General features: G+C 35.2%; 1 protein-coding gene across 2 annotated transcripts in view; it reads right to left on the minus strand.

Moving 5' to 3' along the window:
• Positions 1–13,120: 13,120 nt before the first annotated feature.
• The window catches only part of LOC136847093 (SCY1-like protein 2), a 144,201-nt gene continuing 136,615 nt past the window's right edge, over positions 13,121–20,706 (minus strand). For both annotated transcript variants that reach the window (XM_067118395.1, XM_067118394.1), the window contains one exon: positions 13,121–16,283. In XM_067118395.1, the coding sequence (XP_066974496.1) occupies positions 15,650–16,283 (634 nt within the window). In that variant the 3' untranslated portion in view covers positions 13,121–15,649. The remainder of the gene's footprint in view (positions 16,284–20,706) is intronic.

Here is a 20,706-nt window from a genome sequence, read left to right on the forward strand (position 1 = left end):
GAAATGGTAAAAAAACGCAATTGTAAGCTAAAACTCTTACATTTTAGTAATATTCAATCGTTTAACTTCATTTTGCAATGAATTGGAAGTCTCTAGCACAATATTTCGATTTATGGTGAATTTTTTAAAAAACATTTTCCTTATGTCTTCGCGTAACTCGGCCAACATCTCAGAAATTCTTTTCGTCTCGTTGTCGTAATATTTGCACCGCTTTATATTAGTCGTTACATAAAGTTTTATATATGAAAATGTGTGCAATTTCATGTACAATACAACAAAAATAACTCATGGTTTTAGCTTTTATCGGTTTTGAAATATCTCCATATAAATCACGATAAATAGAAAAAAAAGATCGACTTTCGGTCAACTTTAACTCGACCGAAATGGTCGAAAACTGCAATTTTAAGCTAAAACACTTACAGTCTAGTAATATTCAATCAATTAGCTTCATTTTTCAACAAACGGGAAGTCTCTAGCACAATATTTCGATTTATGGTGAATTTTTGAAAAAACATTTTTTTACGTCCATGCAGCGTTACGAATTCATGCATCATTTTGTGATAATATTTTCTGTGTTGCTTTGATCGTTTTAAAATATGTTATATACCAAAATCATCGCAATTTAGTGTACAATACAACCAAAAAAATTAACTCATTAGCTTTAACCGTTTTGCTTACAGCGATTTGTATACAATTATATACGAGTTTTTTTTCGCTGTCATATATTCCAATATTTATATATGATAATGATATTTTTTCATTTCTGATGGTTGCATACTAAACTTCAGGCAATGACAAAAAAATGAGCCAAAAATGAACTCTTAATCTTAAAAACTAAGCGTGCTGTGATTTTTGAAAAAAACTTTTTTTCCGCTTCGGCACTAACTCACTGAACGCCGCCGGCATACGGGAGACGTTTTTGTAAATAGGGCTTCGGCGTTAAAGGGTTAATATCATCAGTATTTACAGCTGAAATAACAGCCATGCATTTGGCTCTCCAGATTATATAAAAAAAAGGAATTCCTTCAGCAATCATATTGAGCGACTCAAAAAGTGCAATTAAAGCAATAGAATAATTTAAATCAAATAATGACCTTGTCCAAAATATCCAACAGGAAATTCATCAATTAATTACAAACGGCCTTCAAGTTCATATTTGTCGGATCCCAGCCCATGCAGGCATTGAGGGTAATGAGAAAGCAGATAAAGCTGCTAAATTGGCTTGTACCATCCCCCCAACTACCACGAATGTTCCATATCAGACTGGCTAGCATCAGTTAAACCATTAATTTATAGGGATTGGCAAAATGATTGGTCAAATACACCCCCTCAAAAAGACAAATTAAGAACAAAGTTAAAAAGTGGCATTCCACCCAAAAACAAAGAATTAATGAAGTAATTTTAACAAGACTCAGAATAATCACACCAGACTCACACATGGTCATCTGATGTCAACTACACACACAAATCCAATAACTTGTGAAAGATGTAACGTCCCAATAACAATCAAACATATCTTCATTGACTGTCCCAGATGGCAGCATGAAAGGGATTTTGATGAAGGAAAAATCTATTTCTGGAGAGGGGACCGTTCACCCGATGAAAAAGTCCATTCAGCACTTATTTCTAGGTAATTCCGTTGCTAGATACCAGAGAAAGCTAAATGAAATGCTGGAGTTACTACCCCCAGAGCGAGCTCCATCAGATGGAGTCGTGTATGGAAAAGGGTGAACTACAAAACACGGAACCTTATCCTATAGAGATCCCAAGGTCAAAAGTCCCACAGGGAGGTGCCGTTACAAACCCATGTACCACCCGTGGACAGCACACAAAACACTGCTAGCCGCATTCCATGAAAGCAACACCCCACTAGAATGATGTTTACTATGGGAGGGACATGACACATGAAGGAGGTGGGTCATCGGGTGACATGGTCCCCTCTCCAGAAATAGATTTTTCCTTCGTCAAAATCCCTTTTCTGGATCGGGTCCCGTGTCAGCCGATGAAAAATTAACAGAGAAATAAACATAATTCTTAAACTAAAAGATAAAAATTCTAAGGGGAACAGAAGACCGAAGGTCCAAAAAGAAACTTTTTAATCACTAGTAACAATAACAATAATGTACAAAAGAAACTGATGTTAGCTTAAAATTAACATGACAATGTGAAAAATGTACATAAACAAAATAACTATACAATATTGAAAACCTTATAACTTAAATGTGTCATTTAGACAAATACATGGATAACACAGCCAGGTGAGAAGTCAAGGCAAGCCTGACTGAAATGACCGTAAGGGGATAACTGAGGCAGTGGAGGAGGAAATGACTAGGAATCAGAAAGGGAACCAGAGGGAGGGACAACGTTCCTGCAGCGACTGCTGAGAATTTAAGAGCTTCTAAGGATTTCAAATAGTGACGTTTGAAAACCAAGGGTGACTTCCAACCGGTGTACCTGGTAAGATCCGTGAAATTCATGTAATGAAAGTAATTAATGGAGGTGGCCACAGCTCTAATATCATGAACTTTTGGGACTGAGTCAGGGTTAGCCTGCTTGATAAAGTAAAGGATCTGTTGTCTAATAGCAGACATAGAGAGATTACCCCCTATTTACAAAATAAATCAATAAAAGATATTCTAACTGAAGGTAATAACTTTTCAATTAATAACGTCATTCTCTTCTTAAACAAAATTAAATTAATAAATAAAATATAATTTTTCCCCTTTTTTTTCTTTATGTATTCTTTCCCTATTTTGTTTTTTTTTCTCTAGCCCAAGAAGAACCCTAAAAGGGTTCAGAGGTCTGGTTTAACAAATCATTTAAAACTAACTAGCTCAGATCTTAAAAACTACTGAGGCTAGAGGGCTGCAAATTGCTATGTTTCTTATCCACCTTCAATCATCAAACATACCAAATTGCAACCCTCTAGCCTCAGTAGTTTTTATTTTATTTTAATGGTAAAGTTAGCCATAATTGTGCTTCTGGCAACGATATAGGACAGGCCACCACTGGGCCGTGGTTAAAGTTTCATGGGCTGCGGCTCATACAGCATTATAGCGAGACCACCAAAAGAGAGATCTGTTTTCGGTGGCCTTGATTATGCGCTGTAGCATTTTTTCTTGTTTTAGGTGTATACAAGAACGAAAGTACATCCAAAGTTGGTGAATTCAGAGAAGCTTCCACTAGATTCCCATCATCCAGCTAGCAAGCAAAGTCCTCCCTTACTCTTGACTAAAGGGTATTGGGGCTGAGAGGGAGGGTTGCTGGAGACCAACCATTGCTGCTTCAGTTGCCACTGAAGTGAGCAGTGGGGGGAGAGATTCTTTTGGCCTTCCTCCACGGCTTTCCAAGCCTCGACTTGAGGACTCCAGCCAGCGCACTTCTCATGAGAAGTCAGGGATGCAAGACCTAGTCTTGCAATTAAACAAAACTGGTTACACTAACGCGAAAGCGCCAAAAACTTACTCGGGTTCTTCATGCTTTTGTTGTTCACACGTTTTTGGTGGTTTTTCCATTTGAAAACAAAACACCATATGTACAGTAAGGAAAATAGTTTCAATTTCAAGTCAGGCAGAGCATGCACACACACATCCACATCCAAAGACAACCGAAGAAAAATTGCTGCCTTACAGCAATTAACCCTTTAACGCCGACTGGACGTATCTTACGTCGACGAAAATTGTCTGTCTGGTGCCAAGTGGACGTAAAATATGTCGACTACAAAAAGTTTTTTTAAATATTCGCGGAAAAATACTTATAGGCTTAGTTTGCTAAAAATTTTAAATCACGCGCCTTGAGGAATGCCGGGAGTTCATGGATCACGCTGTTGTTTTGTTTACAAGCGTGATCCAGCTGCACATCAGGGAATTTCTTTCTTCTCCCACTAGAAAGCATCAGCGACGCATCTCAGAAATTCTTTCGTCACTTTGTCGTAATTTTTGCACCGTTTTATATTAGCCGTTACATAAATTTTTATATATGAAAATGTGTGCAATTTCATGTAGAATACAACAAAAAACAACCCATGGTTGTAGCTTTTATAAGTTTTGAAATATTTTCATATAAATCACGATAAGTGCCAAAATTTCAACCTTCGGTCAAATTTGACTCGACCGAAATGGTCGAAAAACGCAATTGTTAGCTAAAACTCTTACATTCTAGTAATATTCAATCATTTACCTTCATTTTGCAACAAATTAGAAGTCTCTAGCACAATATTTCGATTTATGGTGAATTTTTTAAAAAACTTTTTCCTTACGTCCACGTGCGCTAACTCGGCCGAAAATCTCAGAAATTCTTTAGTTACTTTGTCATAATTTTGCACCGTTTTATATTAGCCATTACATAAAGTTTTATATATGAAAATGTGCGCAATTTCATGTAGAATACAACAGAAAATAACTCATGGTTGTAGCTTTTATCAGTTTTGAAATATTTTCATATAAATCACGATAAGTGCCAAAATTTCAACCTTCGGTCAACTTTGACTCGACCAAAATGGTTGAAAAACGCAATTGTAAGCTAAAACTATTACATTCTAGTAGTATTCAATCATTTACCTTCATTTTGCAACAAACGAGAAGTCTCTAGCACAATATTTCGATTTATGGTGAATTTTTGAAAATTTTTCGTCATGTCCGCGTGCTAACTCTGCCGAAAATCTCAAATTCTTTTGTCACTTGTCGTAATGTTTGCACCGTTTTATATTAGCCGTTACATAAAGTTTTATATATGAAAATATGCGCAATTTCATGTAGAATGCAATAAAAATTAACTCATGGTTGTAACGTTTATCAGTTTTGAAATATTTTCATATAAATCACGATAAGTGCCAAAATTTCAATCGTCAGTCAACTTTGACTCGACCGAAATGGTCATAAAACGCAATTGTAAGCTAAAACTCTTACATTCTAGTAATATTCAATCATTTACCTTCATTTTGCAACAAATTTGAAGTCTCTAGCACAATATTTCAATTTATGGTGAATTTTTTAAAAAAACTTTTATTATGTCCGCACGTTATGAATTCATGCATCATTTTGTGATAATATTTTCTCTATGTTGCTTTGATCATGTTGCTTTGATCATTTTACAGTTGGTTATACACCAAAATCTTTGCAATTTAGTGTACAGTACAACGAAAAAAAAATAACTCATTAGCTTTAACCGTTTTGCTCACAGCACAATTTGTATACAATTATATATGAAATTTTTTTTCGTGCTGTCATATATTCCAATATTTATATATGATGATATTTTTTTCATTTCTGACGGTTGCATACTAAACTTCAGGTAATGACAAAAAAAGGAGCCAAAAATGAACTCTTAATCTTAGAAACTAAGTGTGCTGTGATTTTTTGAAAAAAACTTTCTTTCCTCTTTGGCGCTAACTCTCAAACCGCGCTGGCATACGGGAGACGTTTTTTGTAAATAGAGGCTCGGCGTTTAAGGGTTAACTGCCTTTATGCTAAGGTTCAACAGCCATTCCAGCTCATGCTGAGGAAAAATTAGAGAATTATCTCTCAGATGAATGAGGGAGTATATGTTTTTACGCCTGAAAAAATAAGGCTTGGAGCATGAAATAAATTATGGATATGACATGAAAGGCAGGGGATTTTTTTTTATAATTGTGTAGAGGGCTGAACAAAGTCCATGGCTTGGAGATGCCACATACTTACATCTAACACCTTAGGAGATTGTACCTCTTCTTTCATGGACTCTGTTCTCTACTGCAATTTTCTGCTCAAGTCAATCACCTTATTGTTAATCAGAGTCACATGTTGACTTTCAAGCAGCTTTGCAATATCCTCTTCATCTGCCTTGGTGAACCCAACCTTGTGCAATGACCTCATAAATGGAGGCCTCTTGATTAAAACCCTTATAGTCATGGATGTGTTCATCCCATATCTTCTGCCAAACAGCATTTAACATTAAACATTTAACATTAAAGTTCCTCAAATAGTCCTCCCAGTAGGAGGAACTGGTTACTTTATGCCTTGCACAATATGTTAATAGCTCTACATAGTAGTCTAAACATGTTAATATTTCTATATAGTATTCTAAAAAGCATCTTATCAAACCCAGCTGAATTGTTTTTTGCCATCCTTTCCCTCCAGTACCAATCCTTGAGATTTGTAAACAGGTAAATCTTTAATGGAAATCATCTGGAAGAGTAAACTGGGCTCACTTTAACCCACATGAATAGGAGAATCATCATTCCTGTGACTGATTGATGTATTTTGGTGATCCTTGGGGCAGCTTATGTGCCATGACAATGTTAGTAGCACCTTGTCCGTTAATGTGTTGCACAATTCCAAACTTAACCTCAAGATTGAAATTTCACAAACTTCAGACACTTGAGTACAATCATAATATTATTCACTCCATGGTGCAAAATTTGGTGTCGTCTGACGATTTGCAACACATCAAGTCCTCCAATATTTGCCAGCAAGATGCACGGTGTGGTAATGTACCAAAAGAGATCAGAATAAAGTAAGGTAGGTAATATGTCTGATCACTGCATGCAGACTGATGCTCCACTCAGGAACTGCATGTGGTACCTGCACATAATGTGTAAACAATGATTAGAATAATTAAGTATATCTCCCAATGCAATGGAGTAACACTGTGCCTGGTAAATGTAGTCCACAAAAATTGCTGTAGCACAGATCATTATGGCAAATTATGATTATTTTGCATTTAATTTTTAATATTAACGCACTTCTCATATCAAATTAAATTATGCACAGGGGCTATTGTGCTTCTTTGGAAATGGATTATTGGCAAAGGACCCTCTTGTATTAAATAAACAGTCATTCATGTAAAAGATTAGACATAACCTAGTATCTGTTATAAGATTTTTTTCATTGTCTGTCTGCTTGTCTGTATCATACTTATTACATAACCATGGAAATTTTGAATAAGAATACTCATAACTCTAATATTTTAAATTTGTCTAAAATTTTAAATATTAGCTTTTCCCTTTCAGGAGTTACATGTTTTGAAATGAGTTCTTTCCACTCTTCTCTATCCTGACCTGTCATGTCCTCTTTATGCCTTAACTCCCATCCATATATCCCTTTCTCCAGAATTTCCTGGGTCTTCCTACAGATCTCCTTCCTGCAACTTCTGTGTCCTGTAGCTTTTTTGAACCAACTGTTCTTCATCCTTTCTCATCACGTCAAAACTAATTTTTATTATTAAAATAGCTTAACCAGACAGGTTATTCTCGGATTTCCTCATGACAAAAGAGGGGTGCATATTAGTACTAAATAAACTTTTAAAAGAAACAGTGGTCAATTCCACATAATATTTTCAAAGCCTCAAGTGTCCTAATAATGAAATTCATCATAGAAGAGACTATTTTGTAGTGGGAGGCTTGGTCCTTATGTAATTTCATCATTTCTCCAATTCCTAAAAAGAGTAAAGTCGTGTAATTAACAAGATCTAACATTAGGATTGCTCCATGATTTTGCCAGCTGTCATGATATGGAAGATAGAACTAATGTTATCTGCACTTCATGTATATTAGTTTCTTCATTGTGGATTTGTTTACGTTAAGCATGATGTTTATTGACCCTTACCTAGGCAAGAGGGACAAAGTACAGTGAGGTATATTGTATTATAATAATGAGTTTTGTTGTTAAATGATGTAAGTATTTGTTCAGTTGTTGGTAGATGTAATTTTATAACCTTTTTGTAATTCTCTAATTATATTTTTTTTATATTTATCATTAAAGATTTTGAGATCATTTTTATGGAAAGATGTAATTTATTGGATGATTGTTTTACATAAGCTATATAGTAAATGGTTACCACATTATTTGTTCTTTTAAACTTCATTTATTTCACAATTCATAATACACATCTCGGAACCATTGGACTGCAAGTGAGGTTCTATAGATTGATGGGTTTCGGATGAAAAAGTCATACAAAAACCATACATTACTCATATAAATATATACTGTATTCACATTGAACCTTTATCATATAAATATATACTGTATTCACATTGAACCTTTAAAGTTTTTTGAGACAAAAAGTTTTATGCAAACCCATTAATCATAATTAGCAACGAATCAAGCTACATCGAGCAAGGAGTTGAAAGAAAAAAGGACCCACTGCACAAGCCCACCCAGCAGTCCATTGTCTTCTTGCAACCTCTCTCATTCTTTTGTGCCAACCCTCAGTTGGAAGAGAAGAGGGAAAGGGCTGTAACATTTAAGATCAAAAAAGGAGAGCAGGTCACCTGAACCCAGTGGGCATTACATTTGAGCTGGGCAAGAGCCTTCTGAGAAACCCCTATGCACAACCCAGATACCATAAAAGCCAACACAAAACTCGTGAAAAACTCCAGTTCTGGCAAGTCAAGGCAAAGGCATGATAAAAGCAAGAGGGCTGGTAAACATAAACCACGGGAGGCACAATTCAAGTCTTAACTCAGCCACAAACTAGACCCAAATAAAATGCCCCACAAATATCAACAGCTGGGTTACGAGACAAAAGCTCAGAAAGGGTAGAGAGAACCAGAAACAGCTTTGATAAAGATGGTGTTTAATAGTAGCCCAAAAAGCAACAAGGAGGCTGAGATGGCCACCAACAAGCAATTCTAAGGCTCAAGGAGGTCCTCGGAAATACAAGAGTCAAAAGGGTGAAAAAGCATGAAAAGTTTTTTCATTGTTTTGAACTGGTTCCTTAGGTGAAGCGATAGATCCTGACATACAAACTACAATATATGTCAGCATATACTGTAAGGCGAAACTTTAACCTTAAAAATCTCCCCCAAAATGGGGGGTTGTTTTATATGCCGAGTATAAAAAGCAAACCAAATTCTGCCAAGATTTAAATAATAGGCTAACCCCTGAAGTGTCAATAGTTGTGTCAGTAGTTAATTATCGACATTCTAAACAAAACAACTGCAATAACGGTAAAAACCGTAGGTGATTCAAGTGAATCACTACCAACACAATTATCAATACCCAGAGCACCATTATTATAAGGCAAAATAATATTAGACAATTTTGTTATTGATACTTATTATAATTTGAAGTTACCAAAAGGGTAAATTGGGGTAGTCTAACTTTTTTTATGAAATAGTTGTGTTCGTAGCTCCCAGTCGTGCTTGACTTACGAGCCTTGTTGCTTACTAACGCCAAGATTTCCTTGGTAGTAATTTTATAATCAAACTAAAGGGTTTTGTGATAACGATAGTTCCCCAGTTATCCTGAATATCGGAGTTCTTTCCAATTTTAAAGGAGTATATTTATGCCTATCTACTTCCAATGGGCATCACTCCACCATTTGTGACATCACAGGCATTGAGCATTTGTCATGATGTTTACCGTATATTTTTCCTAAGGGAATACAGAAGTTTTTTTTTTGTAATGGTGAGCTTTGCCAAACATTTTAAAATCTTGAAGATACTGATTCTACACATTTCTGGTACAATAATTCCAATAATTATTGATTTTGTTCATATACCAACTAACTTACATCAGCTAATAGTGTTATTTATATGGCCAACATACCTCTACACCTACATTTTTACATGAAGACTGTAGAGGGCCATAAAAATGAAGGATGAGATTGCTCCAGATCTCTCTTTCATGCAAGCATAGCAGAGTTAAAACCAAAAATTTAGTAGAACAATGAGTCATCCTAGCTTTTGAGGCCCCAACAGAAGTGAAAAACCCCAACAAAAAGAAAAGAGCAACCAGGAACAGCCAAGACCTCCTCACTCACACTCACGCCACCACAGGACACCTCTGACAGAAGAAATTGCCCCAAAGGAAGGAACTGACAATTAGATGCAGGATGACTCGAGGCTTGATTGAGATCTTGTACTATACTACAGTAAAGATCTCGATCAACAATAAGGAAAGAAAATTATCTTGTGCTTCCCTAATCACAGAATATCATAAAGAAGTGGAAGGACATTATAGCAACAGGGACTCAAAAAGGGGTTAAAAAGGCCAAAGAGGTATACAGGCTACTGACACAAACCAAATCATTGCTTTACATCAGAAAGTCAACACGGATAGAAAAAGCACCAAGACCTTCAATGACCCCTTTGACAAAACAGAATGTGATGAACCATTACGCATGCAGATGCATACTGCGGCAAAGAGCACAATACAAGAAACCATGGGCCTAGCAAAGAAAGGTGAAGAGGCACTTAGAGCTAGAGGCAGTGGATGAAAAAGCATGGATCTCACAGGTATGATGTAGCAAGCCATGGTACCCCATGACTTTAAGAAAACCCAAATAAGCTTCAATGAGCAACATCAGAACCACAGTAAGAAGGCAATGAAAAATTCCTGAGGGCTGGAGAATCAGGCCATGCAAACATGCATCCCTATGTCCAAAGAAGCAAGGAAGCCTTGAACACTGGATTGAACAAACTTCAATCAAGTCATCTGCTTCTCTACATGAAGCAAAAGAAATGAAGGCAGTCTATTGACTGCAGGTAGGAACCAGCATTAAGGAATGGGAGGGCTATTGCAAAGAAACTTGAGACAAGACTCAGTGTACTGTACTGAGAGACACTCAGACTCAATTAAATCCTCCAAGGGCAGAACCCAACCAGCAAAGGAAGGGAGCAACAAGTAAAATCATAAGATTTCATTTTCCAGTCCATGAAAGTCAAGCTTTCAGACATAAAAGGGAGAATCCAAGGAAGCAAAAGTGGCCAACATGGTTGAGTACCAGCAAGAAAAATGGTAAAGTAGATGAGGTGGATAAGGGTGGCCCTCAAAGCAAGTGGACTACAGGAAGAACATGGGCAATGACATAAGGCAAGCAAGCACCTTAAACTTAAACATAAAGACAAAAATGATGCAAACGGCAACTGCTATTGTAAAAAGGAAATCCATGCTTATACTATATTGTGCCTCACTGTGGTTAAGGCTGCTGCTGTTTATTTCATGCCATTCATGAATTAGTATTATTATTATTTGTGAGTTTTTATCTTACCTTCTCATTTTCATTTGCTTTTGTTACCCTCAGCCAAAACTGCCTAGCTTTGCTGTAGCATTACTATGAGTAGCACCATGTATTCAGCCACTTCCATGCCCTTGCCTGTTGCAATATTCTTAACATTGGCTTGCAACTACAAATCTTCATGCTCCTGTTATCCTTCTGTGTTGCACTGTGCTTTAATGACTTGCTTTCAACTCTCACACACCTCTGGTGTCATAAATAAATATATTTTTTTTAAATAATAATGAAAATTGTTTTTATCTAAACAACCTAAATCAGGAAACACAATTAATTAAAAATAACAATGAAAATTATTTTTATCTAAACAAGCTAAGTCAGGAAATACAATGAATTGAAAAGGTGCTTATAAATACCAAAAGAGAAATAGAGCATACTCACACGGGCACATCAAAAAAGATGAGACAAGAAAAACCTCACTAATAATTGAGAGAAAAATCTTTGTAGACTTTGATGCGCTGCACACATCTATACAAATAGAACTACTCAGAAGAATGAGAAATGTTGTTGGCAGATGGTGGAGTGTGGGCTGGGCATGTGCAATGGAACCTTTCTTTCTCAACTATTTAGGTTAGTGTAGCTGGGTCCATGTACCTAGAATAAATCTAGTTATGATTAACTCATTGTTGTAAACAAATGACAGTGAATGGTGAAGTGATGCACCATAAGTCCTACATGATTCAAATAAATATGACAAAGGAACAGTTACTTACCACAAAGGTGTGCAGAGATGCTCTCCCATGTCATAATTACTCCATCACTTCCATGAGCCCTTATGAAATATCTAATACAACTAGCTGTTCTGCAATAACCTGGTAATACGTACAGATATAAAAACCAAACTACAGGTCATTCATTCACAATTTCCATTGAAATGAAATTTTCTTTTGTACTACTGAAAAGGAAGATATGCTGATGAATACAACAATAAAAGAAATAAGGGGCAATGATGAATCTTGAATTTTGTAATTCTGAATGTATTGTTTATTTCCATACTTTGAATCTCAATATATAGCATAATTTTGTAATTGCATTTAATTATGCTCTTATTCAATAATCCAATGGCAGACTGTTACAACATGACATGATAAACAAGTGGAGCAAATATGTTATCCAAAAAGGGAAAGACATAAATAGTAAAAGGTTCAAACCTGGTAATATTTACAGGCAGTTGCACCTGCATTAAGGTCCAACCACCAGTTTTAGGATGCCTGACTAGCCCCAGCTAGGTCAGGATTCTTATCCGTCATCTGGTATAATTGCCCTTAGACAAATAGTACTGTCTAGTGCAATAACCCTGTAGATAGGCACCTAGACAAAAGTGCTTCTGAGTACTGAAGCTAACTGATCAGGTGCCAAAGTAAGCGATCTAAATTAATGCAAGCATGCTATATACATCTACACACACAATGCCCTTAAATTTATTACCATAAACAATTAAAAATATTCAGAGCAACAATTAATGCAAGAGGGAACATCCGATGTATCTATGATTAAAGTACTGCTTACCTTTACTGGTGTATAGAGCTCCACTACTTTGATGTGATAAACCTCATATGTATTAAATCCGCTGAGTGTTTAAAAAAATTATACCCACCTTGCAGGAAAGATGCCATAACATTTTTAAAAGCAGCTTGTATTTCTGGACTTCAGCCTTCCCTAAGAATTCCAGACTATGGCACAGTACATCACAAATCCTATACAACGTGTTCAGCCTTTGCAAATAATGAGCAAGTGATAAATGAACCCCACTGAAACAAAGACATAAGGAACTACAAAAGGCATTTTACAAATTTATATTCATAATGGAATGCTTCAGCCAAAAGTCATATTTCATAAATCATGAGGTCTTTCTGCTCAACAACACGGTCAAGATACACAAAGGCTGAACACATCAACTTGAACTCTCTAAATATAGGCAAGCTGGAAACTGCTTGCAATAACTCAATTCAACAAAATGCTTGAGGATTTTATTTTAAGGAAGTTAAAGCACATTCACAAGAACAAGATGATTAGTAGACTATGAAAACAAGAGAATAATACTACAGTAGTAAACTATTATTACACAAAAAGTTATTCTTTCCAATGCTCTCAATATAATAAATTGATAAAAAATAACAATGTCTTGGTTATATGTATCTTTTTATTACAACATATAACAACAGCAAACACCAAGAGTTGTGGTATTAAGTTTTCTTTTCATAAAATTACAAAAACAAAAAATTAACCACTAGCCTGTGATGGTCAGAAAATAAGGAGTTAGTATGGTATCACATTAATCTTCTGTTAAACTCATTTATTTATATATTAAATATTTACTATCAAATAAAATGGACAAAACATGCTAGTGAAACAGAGAACCAGAACTGCAATTGTCTAGTTTCTTTTAGCTGTCAAAATACATATTTTTAACCAAATTCAGAGATTCCAAAATCCTTGCCTACCACAAACACTTTTTCCACAAAGGGTTTAGTACTTACAATATACATCATGAAAATAAAAATAATTCTAATATATCTTTTAACAAGACAACTCATTTTCTATACAATATATATACCATATTGAATGTTTTCTGTATTTACATAAAAGTAAAAATGTACATAGTCCTAAAAATTTCTTTAATGACAGTATAATATTTACAAAAAAATCAAATCTAATTATTAAGAAAATAATCACAATTGGTATCATACAAAAACTAGTGACTCAATAGTAAAAATATATATCTAAAAACACTTCGAAAGACAAAGGATTTCCAGTATCGTGAGAATAGGCTCAAGTTACAAACATTTCATCTCAATAGATCTATTTGCTGTTTTATGTGAACATTGCTCCTGTCTCTGTGGGACTATTCCACAATATAAATAAATTCTCATACTGGGCAGACATAAATTTATGAATGACCCAGTTTACTAAAATACAAACTGAAAAACTTATCAGAGAAATTTCAATAGCTTATCATATACATAACTTACCATGTAAGTTACTGTAATTTGATAAATAATTGCAGAAAATGCGCTTTCATTGTTTTTGAAATTGTGTCTTTATGTTCATAAGGGAAAAGTGTCATGTAACTACCTTATACGTGTATGTATTTTTCTATGTACATGTATTGAAAAAATAGGGTGGGAAATCAGAAGATAAAAATATAATTGTATGTATATACACAAACGTTTGCAGATACGACTTAGAAGACATTAAAAATATCTAGATTTTTTAGTCATAGTAAAACTTTTTCTTCATAAATATTATGGCCTAAGATCCTTAAAATCATGGCTTTCTTCTTCTCTTCCCATGATAAATAATATTAACATTAACTATTTTTCTCCACTTTTTTATACCCATGATATCACTGTCATTAACTGTAACTTTTCTGGATATATAATGGAACCTTAGAATAATTTTTTTTACAAAAATTGAAGAGCAAATTCTCCTGTTACTCCAAAAATCAGCCCTGCAATTATTTTAGATCCCCCAAAATAAAAATCTAGCTAAAAAGGATAGCCAGGCAGTCACAAAATACATTCAAGTAATTTCAAGGATCCATGAAATCATGGAAAACTGCTAAGACCACTAGTATGCATGTTAAAGATGGCTGTTTGTATAAATGGTAGAAACTTCAAAAACAAGAAGGATTATTATAGAAAAATTCAATAAACTTTTGGGTAACACACTTATAAATGAAAAATCAAATATACTCACCACTGACCCATTTGAAGACCCTCAAAAATGTGTAGAATCATGGAAAAAAACTGGAATATTATTAATTAGTTAAACCAGACCACTGAGCTAATTCATTTGCCTAACATACTCCTTGAATCACTGTACATATTACAACCAAGACCAAGGAGGCTACTTCGTGGACATGGTGAATACTACAAATTACATACAGCCACACAAAATTAAAACTTCTCACTCTCATACAACAGAAGGTGAATACAGTAGCCCCTCAGCATATCAAAAACCTTTATTTATCAGCTAATTTGTGATTTTTGCTATATTTTTAAAAGTGATGCATTTTGAGGGGGAATTTCCCAAGCCAGAGTATTGTATCAAGTGAAAAGTACAGGTTAGGCTAGAGATTATATGGATTCACTGTTGGCTGTGGGATATCTTGAAAGTTAAATTGTTGATAATACAATTGAGACTTTGTTATGCATCAGTTCTTGCCTCGGATCAAAAGGTCAATTTCTAAAGCACCAGAAAAGCTGAGGGGACACAGTCCTGTACTGTAATTGATGCTCGAATGAAGGAAAGAAACAACAAAAATTTTGATACACTTCTACAGCATTTTAAAATTTTCATACCTAGAAAGTAAATCTTAAAAGTAGTTTAAAATTTATTGGGGTAGAGTCATATCTTTTCTATTCAGTTTTAAAACCATAAATATTGTATACAAAACAAGTGTTAAAGTATATAATATAATACTGTACAGTATGTATGTGCATGTGGGAAAGGAAATAAAGAGTGCAAATATGAAGACACATTCTCTGTCATTAGTTAATAAATGCTAGTATGTCCTCAGTACCACCTTGAGCTCTGATATGCTGACAAAAATAGCAATACAGTACTTGTACAAAGACAGGAAAACCTATTTTTCAAACATTAAACTTAATGACTTTCAATTTAAGGTATAATTAACATGCAAATATACACCTCAGCTAAGTAAGTCATTGATATCCGAGGAGCTCAAAGGTTTAACAGCAGCATTTGTATTAAGCATTGGTGAAGAGTTCATATTCATTGGTTGTAATGGAGTCATCATAGAGCCAAAAGCATTCATACTAGATGGAGGAATCATCTGATTGGATATATTCTGCTGCGGCAACGACATCATATTCTGAGAAGAAATCTGATTACTCCATGTGTTCACTCCACCAAAATTCTGAAACATGTTGCCAGGCGTGGACATTGTAGATATATTAGTATTTATAGGCATAGACATAGACGAGGGGGCTGATGACAAATTCCCAAATGCTGGGGTAAAGCTGTTCATTAGTCCCATATTAGAATTTGGTGCAACTGTTTTCATGCCCTGATGTCCATTCATAATGGGCATGGACATTTGTTTTGCTTGATTTGACATCATATTGATATTTGAATCCATCAATGAAGATGTAAGATTACGGACTGTTGTTGATGATGATGATGTTGAGTTTGTTGAGCCAAAATTTTGTGGTACCTGACTAGAAGCTGGTTTACTGATAGTACTTGCAGGAGGAGGGGGAGAGGGAAAGAGCGGGAGTGGCTGAGACTTTTTGGTTTCTTGTAAGCTCTGTTCTTTGACCAGCCTGAAATAAAAGATACATGAAGGCTTGAATTTTTCTTAAATTTGCAAGAAGTCCGTGCATCATTATGTACATCTTGAATTGCTTCTGAAATTTGTATTTATCATAGCTAACAAACCTGAGATCTTAATATTAGGATAAATCTTCTGACGCTGAACCAGTTTAAAAACAATAAAAAATCTTATATGCAGAGAATCTGTAGCATCTGGTATCTGGTCCGCAGATGAAGTGGAAGCAGGTCAGAGACCCAGCTGGAACCTTGTGATACATTCAGGCTTTCTTCCAACCCAGGATAAGACATAAGAGGGGTGGCTAGGACGTGGGCAGTCTATATTAAGACCTCAGGTTTGTTAACTATGAAAAATACAAATTAATTAAAAATTTGTCATTTGTTCATACATGGAACAAACCTTCAGTCTTAACATTAGGATAGGCTCACACTTGGAGGGAGGTATGAGAATCCTGAACTGACTGGAGGTTTGGCACACGTGATCACTCTTCCTAGAAATTAGAGTTCTAAGGAAGAGGACCTAAGCCTCTGAGTTGTTAGATAAGTGGATATCTAATACCCAGTCCTCGGGGTTAAAATACAATGCAGCATGTTAGATTCATTGCATATATGGAAGTCAAAGAAAACTACATCTCTTCAAGCAACAAACCATATCAGCCACACGTAACGGGTTTGTCACCACTTCTCACTCCCCTTGCTGGAGAGAGAAGTAGTACAGGCTACTGAGAAGCAAATTTGTATGTTGTATAGAACATAAAAATGCTGTAACAGTAAGGTTACAACACTCACCTGCATCAAGCCAGTTCCAACGTATGATGTGTCTTATTCTTCAAAACTGCCCGTAGGTAGAGAAGAAAGGAAAAAGGGTAGGTAGAGAAGAAAGGAAAAAGGGAAGAAAAGAGACCAGTCACCTCCCTCATTCTCTCTTCCACACTATCATCTTAGGCAAGATAAAAATGGTCCCGCCAGGGGCACTGGATGAGCTACACAACTTGTTGAGCAGCCACCACTGCACCCAAGGAAAAAGTGTCCAAGGACCTGTGGGCAGTGTCCTTCAGGTAGAAGGAAGTGAAAGTGGTCTGACAAAACCAAGAAACAGCATTAAAAATCTTATGAACAGACAAGTTCTTAAATGCCAGAGAGGAACTTATTCCTCTGATGTCATGTGCCTTAGCATGCACAGCATTGGAGACAGAACTTGACAATAAGGCATAGGCTCGCCTAATTACCTCACACAGACAAAACAAAATGGTATTCTTGGACACTTTTTTGGCTCAGCCTGTGCTAACAAAAAGTCTACAGCACCTAGGTCTTAGGTGACGAGTCCTTTTCAGATAGCCATGCAGTGCTCTGACGGTGTACGCTCCTCTTAATGGCCACTGCTTCGAGCATTACGGTAAGATTTTGTAATTCAAGGAAGGTGTACTTGAGGCAGGTTACTGAAAGGCACCATTCCCGTCAACAATGTTTACTGATGTTAAATCATATACAGAAAGACAAACTAATCTTGGTAAATAAGTACCTCGTAATACAAACAATGTTCAACAATTTTAATACCAAATAATACTGCACAAATTACAAGTTAACACTGAATAATAATAAAAAATGTAGATTCAACATCCTCCCAACCATAGGAGTACACTGCTACTCCTATGAAAACTCTTACCACATACACAGGTTATAAACCTAGTTTCACAGGTGCTTTTACCAAACGCCCTCTGCGAGTATAAGATATAGGCTCAACTCTGGATTGTGAAATATCAGGATCAGAGTCACCAGCATTCACACCAGAATTACTAGAAACAGGTTTAGGCAGAGATTCATCATTTACCTCGCAAACAATACAAAGTACACTATCTTCGGCTTCTGTGTCCAAAACATTTGAAATCTTAAGATCTTGCAATTTTTGTACTGGTCTGTTAACCCTTAAACACCTACTGGACGTATCATACGTCGACTAAAATTGTCTGCTGGGTGCCAAGTGGACATACCGTACGTCGACTACAAAAATTTCAACCTTCGGTCAACTTTGACTCAACCGAAATGGTCGAAAAATGCAATTGTAAGCTAAAACTCTTACATTCTAGTAATATTCAATCATTTACCTTCATTTTGCAACAAATTGGTAGTCTCTAGCACAATATTTCGATTTATGGTGAATTTTTGAAAAAAACTTTTTCCTTACGTCCCGCATGTAACTCTGCCGAAAATTTCAGAAATTCTTTCGTCATTTTGTCGTAATTTTTGCACTGTTTTATATTAGCCGTTACGTAAAGTTTTATATATGAAAATGTGCGCAATTTCATGTAAAATACAACAAAATACAACCCATGGTTGTAGCTTTTATCAGTTTGGAAATATTTTCATATAAATCTCGATAACTGCCAAAATTTCAACCTTCGGTCAACTTTGACTCGCCCGAAATGGTCAAAAAACGCAACTGTAAGCTAAAACTCTTACATTCTAGTAATATTCAATCATTTACCTTCATTTTGCAACCAATTGGAAGTCTCTAGCACAATATTTCGATTTATGATGAATTTTTGAAAAAAACTTTTTCCTTACGTCCGCGCCAGAAATTCTTTCGTCACGTTGTCGTAATGTTTGCACTGTTTTATATTAGTCGTTACATAAAGTTTTATATATGGAAATGTGCGCAATTTCGTGTAGAATACAACAGAAAATAACTCATGGTTGTAGCTTTTATCTGTTTTGAAATATTTTCATATAAATCACGATAACTGCCAAAATTTCAACCTTCGGTCAACTTTAACGACCAAAATGGTAAAAAACGCAATTATAAGCTAAAACTCTTACATTCTAGTAATATTCAATCATGTACCTTCATTTTGCAACAAACTGGAAGTCTCTTGCACAATATTTCGATTTATGGTGAATTTCTGAAAAAAACTTTTCCTTACGCTGCATTTCGCCGTAACTCGGCCGAACATCTCGGAAATTCTTTCGTCACATTGTCGTAATGTTTGCATCATTTTACATTAGTCGTTACATAAACTTTTATATATGAAAATGTGCGCAATTTCATGTAGAATACAACAGAAAATAATTCATGGTTGTAGCTTTTATCAGTTTTGAAATATTTTCACATAAATCACGATAACTGCCAAAATTTCAACCTTTGGTCAACTTTAACTCGACCAAAATGGTCGAAAAACGCAATTGTAAGCTAAAACTCTTACATTCTAGTAATATTCAATCGTTTACCTTCATTTTGCAATAAATTGGAAGTCTCTAGCACAATATTTCGATTTATGGTGAATTTTTGAAAAAAACATTTTCCTTTCGTCCTCGCAGTAACTCGTCTGAACATCTCAGAAATTCTTTTGTCACATTGTCATAATGTTTGCACCGTTTTATATTATTCGTAACATAAACTTTTATATATGAAAATGTGCGCAATTTCATGTAGAATACAACAGAAAATAACTCATGGTTGTAGCTTTTATCAGTTTTGAAATATTTTCATATAAATTACGATAAATAGAAAAAATTCGACCTTCGGTCAACTTTAACTCGACCGAAATGATCGAAAACTGCAATTGTAAGCTAAAACACTTACAGCCTAGTAATATTCAATCAATTAGCTTCATTTTTCAACAAACGGGAAGTCTCTAGCACAATATTTCGATTTATGGTGAATTTTTGAAAAACATTTTTTTACGTCCATGCGTTCATTTCATGCATCATATTGTGATAATATTTTCTGTGTTGCTTTGATCGTTTTACAATTTGTTATATACCAAAATCATTGCAATTTAGTGTACAATACAAAGAAAAAAATGATCCGTTAGCTTTAACCGTTTTGCTCACAGCGATTTGTATAAAATTATATATGAAAATTTTTTTTGCAGTCATATATTTCAATATTTATATATGATAATGATATTTTTTTTCATTTCTGATGGTTGCATACTAAACTTCAGGCAATGACAAAAAAAGGAGCCAAAAATGAACTCTTAATCTTAAAAACTAAGCGTGCTGTGATTTTTTGAAAAAACCTTTTTTTCCGCTTTGGCGCTAACTCCCGAACGCCGCCAGCATACGGGAGATGTTTTTGTAAATAGAGGCTCTGCGTTTAAGGGTTAATAATACCTTTAGAAGTTTTAACATCAACACTTCTTATCACACCATCTTTACCTGGATATACTTCTATAATAACACCAAGTGGCCAGGACAACCTACGAACATTATCTTCCTTGACTAATACCACAGAACCTTTCTTTACATTACACTTAGATACAAAACCTTTAATGGCACATGGTAAATTTCTTATGTAATCAGAGCTCCATATTTCCCAAAACTTATCCAACAGTCTTTGCCGGGCAGTCTCTCTCATACATAAATCTTTAGAAGATACACAAGAAGAATGCTCCTCAACAACTTCAGGCTGGGACA

This window comes from Macrobrachium rosenbergii, chromosome 16, assembly GCF_040412425.1.
Source record: "Macrobrachium rosenbergii isolate ZJJX-2024 chromosome 16, ASM4041242v1, whole genome shotgun sequence".
NCBI lineage: Eukaryota > Metazoa > Arthropoda > Malacostraca > Decapoda > Palaemonidae > Macrobrachium > Macrobrachium rosenbergii.